This window comes from Oenanthe melanoleuca, chromosome 9, assembly GCF_029582105.1.
Source record: "Oenanthe melanoleuca isolate GR-GAL-2019-014 chromosome 9, OMel1.0, whole genome shotgun sequence".
NCBI classification, from domain to species: domain Eukaryota; kingdom Metazoa; phylum Chordata; class Aves; order Passeriformes; family Muscicapidae; genus Oenanthe; species Oenanthe melanoleuca.
Window position 1 is genome coordinate 6,290,016 of NC_079343.1, and position 11,074 is coordinate 6,301,089.

The 11,074-nt window shown below is 43.0% G+C and overlaps 1 protein-coding gene across 2 annotated transcripts in view; it reads left to right on the forward strand.

Moving 5' to 3' along the window:
- INPP5D (inositol polyphosphate-5-phosphatase D) overlaps positions 1-8,412 on the forward strand; it is a 52,846-nt gene extending 44,434 nt beyond the window's left edge. Inside the window, exons 21-28 of one of the 2 annotated variants that reach the window (XM_056498836.1) lie at positions 806-888; positions 1,391-1,478; positions 2,168-2,317; positions 3,062-3,155; positions 3,389-3,496; positions 4,001-4,273; positions 6,004-6,577; positions 7,367-8,412. In XM_056498836.1, the coding sequence (XP_056354811.1) occupies positions 806-888; positions 1,391-1,478; positions 2,168-2,317; positions 3,062-3,155; positions 3,389-3,496; positions 4,001-4,273; positions 6,004-6,577; positions 7,367-7,369 (1,373 nt within the window). In that variant the 3' untranslated portion in view covers positions 7,370-8,412. Of the gene's footprint in view, positions 1-805; positions 889-1,390; positions 1,479-2,167; positions 2,318-3,061; positions 3,156-3,388; positions 3,497-4,000; positions 4,274-6,003; positions 6,599-7,366 lie in introns of those variants that run through there. The other variant, XM_056498835.1, reaches the window with a different exon arrangement.
- Positions 8,413-11,074: the final 2,662 nt, after the last annotated feature.

Sequence of the window (11,074 nt, forward strand, 5' to 3'; positions counted from 1 at the left end):
CTACATAGCAAAGACATGATTGATTAAATTTCTAATTGTGCCTGCTACAAATGATCAGGTGATTTTAAAATAAAGCATCTGCATTATGCTAACAAAAATAATTTTAAATAATTGAATTAATCTGGTTTAAAAAGAATAAGTCAGAGGATCAGCTAAAAGGGAAATGAATGCTAGTGATGTGACTTTGTAAGTGGGCCTGTGTACCCTGCAGCACTGAAGATTGCACTGCCTGTGCCCATGCTGTGGGGCTGAATCTCAGCTGTTTATGTAACACAAGCCTACGTGCCCTTGCTGTGGGTTTTTTAAAGCAATTTCCCATCACAGAGCTGCTCTTGTAAGTGGGACAGCAAGCCTTTGGTGGATGCTTCATCACATTATCGCGTGTCAGAGCGCTGTGTCAAAGACAGTTCCATAAAAGATTATTTTTTGGCTGTATCAAAATTTGCATAAATTTCTATGGAAACAGTGTATTACAAATCTTAAATTAGAATTTCAAAAGTATGCTATCTTGAGTGGCGTAGGAAGAGCTGTCATGTTCTTATCCTCCGGTCCATGTATGCACTGAGCTCCTCAGTGCCAAGTTTAACTGCAAAATGAAACCATTTAACAATGCTCTAGCAAAACAACTTGCAAATTCACTGTGTGAAAATTCATCCAAAGCTCAGACTTAAAGCTACTTAATTCTTCTAAAATTTGTGCCCAAGTAGGAAAATAATTGTAGGCTTTTTGGAGACATAGTGAAGAGGATTTGTAGCCCAGTCTTTCTGTCTCTCTCCTGGTAAACTTTTTTCTTGTCCTTTTTCAGGCTTTGTAAAGAGCCAGGAAGGAGAAAATGAAGATGGAAATGAAGGAGAGCTTGTGGTAAAGTTCGTCGAGGCACTTCCAAAGGTAAACTGAGACTATACCTCCATATTCATATGGAAGAGAAGCTTCTGCTTTCATCCCATAAGCAATATTAGGTCTTTTACTTTCATAACTACTATTTTCAGGAACATTCTTGTGGTCTTGTTTACAGTCAAAGGGACTGTAAGAATGCAGGATGTGCTTAGGCTAAACAAAAAATGTTATAAGCAGGAAAGGACTTTCATGACCGTGTACTTACATCTCTATCAAGAATTTTGCTGGTGCAATTATGCCATTCAGGACGAGGACTTTTTTCTCAGCTTTTTAGTGAACATAATGCTGGTTTGAACAGGCCCATTTTTTTAAGTTTTAAATGGAAAATAAAACATCTTAAAGAGTAACTTTGCCCTGGAGTTTCTTTGCCTGATCAGACAAAACTTTCTCTTGATATATTTTAGAAAAGTTGATATATTTAGAAAAGTCCCAGGGAGAAGTGTTCTCCTCTCAACCATGTGTTGTATTGACCCACCTTAACTTGTCTTTGCAGCTGACTCCAATTATTTCAGACCCGGAATACCTACTGGATCAACATATCCTGATCAGCATTAAATCATCAGACAGTGATGAATCTTATGGTAAGTGCTTAGCTCTAAAGTTCTGGATGAGTCAAAATCTACTTAGATTCTTCCAAACCACTGAAGGAGTGGGAGAGAACAGAAGTAACTCCTATAGACTGAACATCCATGATTTAGAAATCAACATGCACAGAAATACACTGTGGGCAAAATCTTGTGAAGTAATTATGATTAGAGGAATATGAACTCAAAGCAACAACCTGTGTGAGCTCTACCAGCTCTGGAAGAGCAGTGGCTTAAAAAGAAAGTCCTTTACAGGAACTAAACCAGGATTCAGCATCTTTAAGTGCATTTATTCAGAACATACAAATCCTGTTTCATTTGCACTTACTTAAGGCATTTCTCCTGGGTACAGGAGCTGGGCTTGTGGCTCCCAGATTCTCACCATCCAGAGACTGCAGTCCTTGTCCACAGAAGGCTGTTTGCCTAAATCCCATTAACAGCAATAGCAGCCATAGGCTCATATTTTCCTTACCAGGAATGGAAGCTCAGAACCCTGAAGTTATCCACAGGTATCTTCGGTGCCTAAATCCTTCACACATACATGAAGTGAAATAAATGCCTCTAATTTCTCAGGAGATATTATGCTCCTTACTGTGATCACAGACCTGTCAGTGCATTGGTAGTGCAAAATATTTCAGTGCTTAGTTTCTTGGTCCCAGCCTCATTGTCTCCCTGTTGTCTTTTAGGGGAAGGCTGCATTGCCTTGCGAACAGAAGCAACGGAATCCTTAGCTCCTATCCATACTGTGCTGACACACCATGGAGAAAAAACAGGGATCTTCCAAGGTGAAATCAAGTTGCAAACATCACAAGGAAAACAGAGAGAGAAACTGTACGGTAAGGAATGTCATCATCTCTGCAATGCTCATGCTAGAGAATGCTCACCTCAAAAGATTTCTGATAACTGTCAAGGAACTGAAAATTATCTCTGCAGTGCCTGTAGTCACAGAGAGTGCTTTTGGTGCTGAGTGCAAGGAGGTATGAGTATGGTTAGCTTTCAGAAGCATACCTGTACTCTTTCAGGAAAACAGAACAATTTGATTCCTTGGGGTTTTTCATTATTCAGGTAAATTCAGCAGACTGAGAGAGCCCCCTGTCTGTCACCAACACTGGTTTTATTGAATGGGAATACCTTACTTCCACTTGTGACATGACTCCATGCCAAGCTCTCCCTGCTTCAATCATCCTGGAGAGCAAAGATTATGTTAGACTCTCAATGAACAGTTCCTTAGCTAGAAGAGCACAAACTTTGCTTCTTTCACCTTGATATCTGTTGTTCTCATTCAGAGTACAGAAGCAGCCATTTACAATTACTCATGACATTTACAACTATTCTCAATGGTAAAATGACTGTATATGGCTGTTTGGTGGGTCATGACCTTTGTATTTCAAGATACACATTTCTTCCTCTGCCAACAAGACATGACATGTATTAGTGGGCAGTTGAAAACATAACAGCAACAACAGTTTAAAACTGTCTGTCACTCTGATGGACAAAAAGACATGCCTTAATGAACAGGGGAACACAGAAAACTTGAGCAGATAGACTCTGGAGATATGTGTGCCCCTTCTTTCCTTCAGATTTTGTCAAGATTGAACGGGATGAAATCACTGGTCAGAAACCAAAGAGCATCAGCAATTTAGAGCCTAACAAAGACTGGGATCAGACTCACAGGTAAAGGGCAAGTGGGTAAGTCTGTTCCAGGAAAATGTTTGGCACCATAAATGCAAAGTTGGGTTTGTTGTGGGAGAAGCATCAACAGGTGTGCTGAGCACTGGGAAGCTGCTTTGTGGCTCTCTGGTCAGGATTGGTAAAGGCTCCTATGTCCAAAGCTTCAAAAGCTGAGAATGCATTAGCCAGACTGTGTCCCTGCACCCACTTATAAAAGGCCCTTTTATTTTCAACAGAAAGTCAAAATCTACTAATCTGATGGCCAGAGAGGCAGCAGCCATCGCTCGCCACTGGGGGAGTGCTGTCCCTTCTCCAGACAGCCTGGCAAAGGAGGATATCTTACGGTAACTTCCCACATTACCTCTGACAGCTTGGGGTGGGAAGCTATCCTCAAACTGCTTGGCTTTTCCTTTCCAAGAGTCATAGGATGAGTCTGGTTAAGGCTGTCCTTTCACCTGTTTTCACTGGGGCTTTTCCTTGCGAGCAGCTTCTGTCTGGGCCCAGAAGCCCAGGACAGCCCGTGTATGTGGCTGCAGAAGCTGAGTGTTCTCTGCAGCCTGGAAAGGGAAACATCTGCCACAGCCACAGGAACTATTTTGGGGGTAGGGGAGGTGGTCTTGACCCAGCTGCTTCCTCTCCAGTGACCAAGGGGAATGAGGTGCTAACAGGACTCCCACTTATTCCCTGATTCTGAAGCAACAGTGACAGAAAGAAATTTAAAAAAATGTAGGTGGTATTAAATCTAAGCAGTCAGTGGGCACTAACTCATTTGTAGATGGCAGGGAGACAAAAAACCCCAAATGTATTTGTGCATGTACCTCCCTAACAATATTTCTTCTCTTGAGCAGCTCCACCCCCACAGACATCAGCAACCCCAACTACCTGGGCATGGCTGCCTTCTCTCAGCAGCTCTCTGCAACCTGCCAGCTTAAGCAGACACCTTCAACAGAGCAGGCACCTTCCCTCTGGAACTATGAGCAGCAGTCCAAAGAGAGCACCTCCCTAATGGGGCAGAGTCAGTCATCCTCCACATCACCCTCCTTGTCACCTCTATCTCCAAAACCCTCCCTCCAGCCTACAGCAAACAGAAGCATTTGTATTCGGAGTCATTCGGAGTACCAGTGAGTGTTTCAGTTTTGAACTGAGGCTGGGCTCCTCTCCCCTATCATTCTGCACAGTCACTGTTTCATTATCTGTTTAGAGAGTTCAAGGTGCAGCATATTCTTTACATATTTTATCTCTAGAATTAGAAAGATAAGGGAAGGTCACAAGTGCAGACATCACATATTCAAAGAAAACTTGTGTAGCAGTTCCTCAGACTTTTGTGAAAGGAAAGCCAAAAATAATGAGTTAAACTTACAATAATGGAATAGTAATTAAATAATGGAATCTTAGAATCATAGAATGGTTTGGGTTGGAATGGACCCTTGTCCTGTCACTATCTGCACTCTCCCTCCTTTGTGTAAGTCCCCTTTAGGCACTGGAAGTCTTCAGACTTAACAATCCAGTTGTCTCAATCCAGCCTGATATATGTACGTTTAATTTTCCACCAAAAGAAGAGAAGTTTACAAAGTTGATTGTAATAACAAAGAAGAAAAGGGGGGAATGTGGCATAGATCCTTCCCCTGGATGGGAAGGAGAGGTCCTTCATGTGTTATACCTGAAGTACTTTCACTGAATTTTTACTGGCACTATACAAATGTCCAGCTGCTGCAGAAGCTAGACTCCTGGCAGTCCTCTATCACAAGTTTTTATGCAGAATTTCCATCTGGCAACTGAAAATATCCCATCCCTTCCCAGCTTAGTGAGGTGATGAGGCTACTTCACCCTAGTGCATGTGTGCAATCTGTTGCAATCTTGTTGGAGACCTCTTCACAACTAAGAGACAGCTGCTCTCTGAGCTGGGCTGGAGCTCCCTGGTAAATGGGTGTGGCACTCTGGAAGTCAAAACTTGCAGTAGCCAGAGCTGCCAGCACTGCTCGGGTCTATTCTGTGCCTGGCTCAGCTCTCTGCTCCTGTATGCACTGACTGCCAGAGAAGAGCTTAAGACGAGGAGCACAACTCATTTGAAGACACCCAAAGAATATGTGCCACTCACCTCTATTCCACTCTGCTCAGTGATATTGTGGCTGATTTTTAAAGTACTTTGCAGGTGAAAGCCTGGCCAAATCAGGTCATGTGACGAAAACCCACAGGACCTGCTGTGTTCCATTGTACAGCTGTGCTGTCTTTCCAGGCTGAGCTGCAGCTCAAAGGGCTCTGCTGGGAATGCACATGGATTGTCTCACCCTACAGCAGAGCTATTATTCTTACATTATGCATTTGGGTGCATTAAGGAAATTTATCCCTTCCTTAGGAATACCATGCTGCATTGGTAGCAACAGGAGATTGACCTAGTTGTAAAATGTCACAGTATGATGTAAGCTCTTATTTTAAGCCTCTAGACAACCATTTCCATCCTCTCTGCCAGATCTGAAGATTCTTATTAATATTCAAATTTAGATTTGTGTGTGTCGCAGACTCATCAAAGGACCTGGCACAGTTTGGCTCAGTAGTTTATCTGTGTTTAAAAATAAGCCAAACATCACTTTGACAGGACTGTAACCTAGCAGGGAGTTTACACAATGCTATGCATATCTGCTCTCTGTTGTTGTGTTACTAATGATTAAAAAAAGTAAAAACAATGCACACTTCTGTGGTCTCTCCCCGAGTTTAATTGTTTTCCTGTTCCCTCTTTAGGCAGTCAGTTTCATTTGCTCACACTCACTTACTATTCATGTCCTCTCTAAATCAGAGACTGTCCTGCCTGCTCTTCACAAGTCTCCTTTTCACCCTACTTCCATTACTGTAGGCCACCTGACATGGGGAAATTCACAGCAGAGCCTGTGCTGCAGGAGGAGGGCCAGCAAAGACCAGAGATGTTTGAGAACCCACTGTATGGCTCCATGAGCTCCAAGGGCAAGGTGGCCCCCAAGAAAGAGCAGGAGTATCCTAAGGCCTTGCGGAAAGAGCAGCCACTACTGCCTGAGCAGAGCTGTCATCTTACAAAGCCACAAGAACCTGAGTGCATCAAGACCTCTGGCAAACAGCCATCACCACCTTTCCTGGTGCCCACACAGCGATTCCGGTCCTACACCTCCTCCTGCCAATTGGAAGAAAAGAATTCAGGGGAGAAGAGTCAAGGCAAACCAAAGAGCTCAACACCGTTGGAAAACTCGGCACCACTCAAAAAACTCGTGAAACCTTCAAGGGCTGAAGTCAGCCTAAGCATCCAGGGACAGCAGAAGCCGCCCCTTCCCTCCAAGAGCCGGGCAGTGCTGGACATGCAGAACTCCAAGGGCCGTGACTATCGGGACAGCTCCGAGCTGCCGCACTCCGGGAAGCACCGGCTGGAGGAGGGCCCTGTCAGCAGGACAGCTACACCGGTACGTTACTTGGGGGAGTGAACTGGGGTGGGAGTTGTCATGGGCTGTGCAACCGGAGTAGGATTGGCTTAATCACTAAGTCCTCACTCCATGGTTCAAGCTCAGTGCTGTCTCACAGACCTACAGGGCTTGCAGAGCAGGGGGTGCCAGGGAATATCCTAAAGCAGTATTGCTGCAGAGGATGGCATGTTGTGAAACTATGGCCTTAGCTTTGCAGGAAGTTTTACCTTTTTCTGGACAGTTTAAGCCTGGTGGTCCACAAGAGGAATGCAAATAGTCAGTTCCTTGCTATGTCTTGTTTCGGGCATACTGTGCTGTTCCTGAAAGTGGCTGATCCTGGCCTGGTAGCACAAATCTGTACTATTGGGCAATGGACTTGCTCTGCTATAAGTAATAAAAAGATGATTAAAAGTAGTTAGTAGTTAGTGATAAACACCTAGCAGCTTAGAACTGTGTGTCCAAAACCATTACTGAATCCTGTACTGAAATAATTAGACATATGCTTTCCTGGACTGGTGCGTTTATTTGTTGTGGTTTGGTTTGGTTTGGTTTGGTTTGGTTTGGTTTGGTTTGGTTTGGTTTGGTTTGGTTTGGTTTGGTGTTGTTTTTTTTTGGGTTTTCTTTCAACAGAACATAGGAGCTATATGAGAAGGAATAGGGGAAGCCTTAGTAAATGCATTCGGGAGAAAAAGCCCACTTGAGCAGGCTGTAGGATTTTTTCTTTTCCATTTCCATCAAAACTTGTAGAATTGTCAATATACAAACTAATATCTTCTCTTGTCTCTACAGTGAACACGACACAGCAGCTAGTGGTACCCTAGGAGGAATCCTGATGGGAAGAATGATGGAGACTACTGCTTTGTTCACATTGATGTCCTCTAGTCTGGTTCTAAAAAAGACTGAGGAATTTTATTTCTGAGGGTGTAGCCCTCCCTGAGATTATGAAAATGTTCTAGCTGAGAAGATTATCCTATGTTGCTCAGACCAAGAGAGGCCAGGACCACAATACCAAATGCAAGTTATTCTTTTGAGTGTCACTTTGGTACTTCCATTAAAATGTGGGTGGCCAAGTACCTGCATTAGTAAATGTTTTGGAAAAGAGGACGGTACAGTACAAGGACTAGAGGATGGAAGGGGTGCATTTAAAGAATCCACTTCCTACAAAAGCAAGATTTCTATTTTGTGTTACAGGTTTCCTTTTAAAGAGTGGTATGTAAAAGAAAGCATCTTAAAAGCGGTACAGCTCCAAAAGCGTGTTCCATCCATGGAGCAAGGAGGTCAGGAAGGGTGGAAAAAGAGTCTGAATAGCAGATACTGATGCAGGTCACACTCTCAGTGAAGGCAGCCTTGCCTGGAGCTTGGGGCTGCATCCCTGCACCACCCAGGGGATGTAGCAAGTGAGGGCTGGCCCATGGCACTGCAGCTCCTTTTCCTTCAAGCAGGCCCTGCTTTGATACCCTAACAAACAGAGGGAAACACCAGGACCACAGGCAGAAACAGGGGAAGAGGAAGGGCCCATGTTGTAGAGCTGCCTGGAAGTGTGGACAGCAGCACTCCAGCCTGCCTGGCAGCAAGCACTCTGCTTTGGAAGACTGGCCAGCTGGTTTTGGAGCATTCTTAATAGATTAATGCTGACTTTACTGTACACTTTTGTTCATTGACTGAGAATGAATAATGTTAACATACTTGTAATTTCTGTTATATTTGTGTTAAGTATTAATGCTGTGGTTACTATTAGGCTAAGCCTGTTGTGACTTAATCACTGCTCTTGTTTCCATGTTGATTACTTAAAAAATAATAAAATAGTCACCTTTCTGGTCATTCTTTATTGCTAATTCAGAACTGCCTGTCACATGATTCAGCTTTAGGTGAATGTTACACCAGCTTGCTTAGTGACAGTAGTCCCTGCCCAGAGAAAACACCAAAGGCACCAAGGAGAGCAGGGAAGACTCAACAAGGATGACTGAGAATGCATCTGTCTACACAGACCTTTTGTGGATACAGCTGATCTGAAAACTACAGGACCTGTTAGCAGCTACAGTTACTAATTGTGTGAGTGTAGAAAAGGTACAGTAATTTTACTGAAGAGGCAAAGCACAGGCTTGTGAGAATGGGTGGAAGAGGACTACCTGTAGGTAGAAACCTTTCAAGAGGAGATGCCAGGCAGGTTGGAGTTTCAAGGCATCATTACTGAAGCACCTGGCTCTCCAACCTACAAATCAGCAAGAGACACCATGAGCTTACATTTCTCTTGCTGTATTCACCAGGACTCTCTCTGTGTAATCGCCATAATGCAGTAGCTGTGGTATTTCCCTGGCCCTGGGTAGCGTTTCACTTTTCCAGGTTGCAGAAGACCTTGTGTGGCCATCAAGTAAAACCTCCATGGAGCAGGTGAGCTTTCTGTCCAGCACAGAGAGTTAGATCAGTTCCCAGTAATTCTGGGTTATATTCTTCTGTGTGTGGAGATGGAAATGGGATGAGCTTTCTATAAAAAAAAATTAACTTCTCAACAATGAGACAAGCTCAGATTTTTTGGTTTTATCTGTGACTCCCTAAACTGTAAAAAATAAAGTATATTCCCCAAAGTTTAGAAACTAAAAGCTGGATATATATATATATATATATATATATATATATATATATATATATATATATATGGATATGGATATGGATGTATATATCTATATCTATATATATCTTTATCTATCTATATCATGTGGCTTTCTGTGTAAACATGCTCCTAGTTGGGAATGCTGCTTAAAATGTACACAGACTTGCAGACAAACAGTTTGAGAACACTAGACTTGCAAAGGCATAAAAATCCGTCCAGGTACTTAATTTGGCCTGCCCTTTAGAAAGGCGTGTTGCTGGGGGAGAAAAGCAGCTCTCTTCCAAGTTTCCAGCAGAAAAAAATATACATTCCTATTCCTATGCTAAAAATGGATTGCCTACCCACTTGAGGTTCCAAAGACAGTCTGATGGAATGGTGGCAAATGCCACCAGGCTTTGTGCAAGTGGACAGTGTCCAAAAGAATTTTCTGTAAAGAGCTTTCTGAAGTCTCTCTGGATGAGAGTCTTCTCAGGTGAATAGCTTAGACACAGCATGGAGAAGTGGGACACAGTACTTGTCTCTGTGGCCAGATGGGGTGTGCCTTGGAATGGTAGAAGAGGTAACCACAGCTATGGGAGCTTGGCAGATGTGAATATCAGAAAACTGAGTTTAACAAATAAGTCTGGTGCTTCTGTTTGTTTTATTTAATTTTTAATTTCTGTCAAAAAGCCTCTAAGATGATATCTACTGTTTTTACTGCCCATGTGTTGAACCACGTGAAAGGAGAACTGAACACAAGCTGCTATTTCCCTGACATCCCTGAGCCTGAGACCCTCTTGCCAAACTAGGCACACTTCTCCACCCTCTCTGCTATTTTCCAGTTACGTTGGTACAGGCAGTATGAGCAAAAGACATGAACTGAAGGATATGAATTGTCCAAAAATGTACCGATTTCCCCCAGATGTATTATCTATCCATAACTTTCCAGTGTCCTTTATTTTAAGTTCTTAAAATAGCTGGAGTCTTTTTGTACTTATTTCCATGGAGACCCAGCTGTGAAAAATGCTTGAAGTTCCCAGCTACAGGATGTAATGTTGCAGAACCATTTCCTGCCTCCACCTGTTGCACCTAACACCAGTTTCCTTGTCCTCTCAGTGTACACCACCACAAGGAACCTTTAAGCCTTTTCCTAAGATGTTGTGGGCGACATGTTTTCTTCCTGATAAAGGTAGGATCTTAGAGAAAATGGCTCAAGGAAGAGGTAAAACAGAAGGAAAGCCAAATTAAGATGAATTGCTCCAAAATAGCAATAGGATAGTTTTGATGTTAGAAATGATGTAATCTACTGGGACCAAGCACTCTTTTTCTGTACATCTTGAAACCAACCATTTAGTCACTATCCTCCCTCTTGTTTTTAAAACAAAAGGTTTGCTAAAATTTTCTGACTTTTTTTTTGTTGTCCTTGTGTGATAATACAATAATGGTCCATCTGATCTAAGAGACGTATTGTCCAGAAACTGATTGGTCCCCAGACCAAGCTCCTTGTTTTTATAACATTGTGAAGGCTCAGATACCTATGTGTGAATAAACTGTGGGCATCAGGACTAACTCACCAAAGTGACGCAGGACAGTCCCCAGAGATCTCCTAACCAGTGTCAGCAGATGGATTGGAAATAGCCAATACCCAGATATTTTGCTTTTATTTCCATAATCTCTTCCTGAGAGAAACCATCACTTTCCCCTGTGGGACATTTGCCAACAAGGCTCCGTCCCTGCTGGCATTTGTGATGTTCTTTGCTGATAACACAGATCAAAGGTGTAGTCAGTGGGCTGGGCTTGAGGAAGTGAGGGTGCTGCAAAGCCTCTCAATCATCAGCTACATCTGTGTGGTGCTCATGTTGTTGTGGCTGAAGTATTTAGTGAAGGGCTCAATGGATTTACCTGTT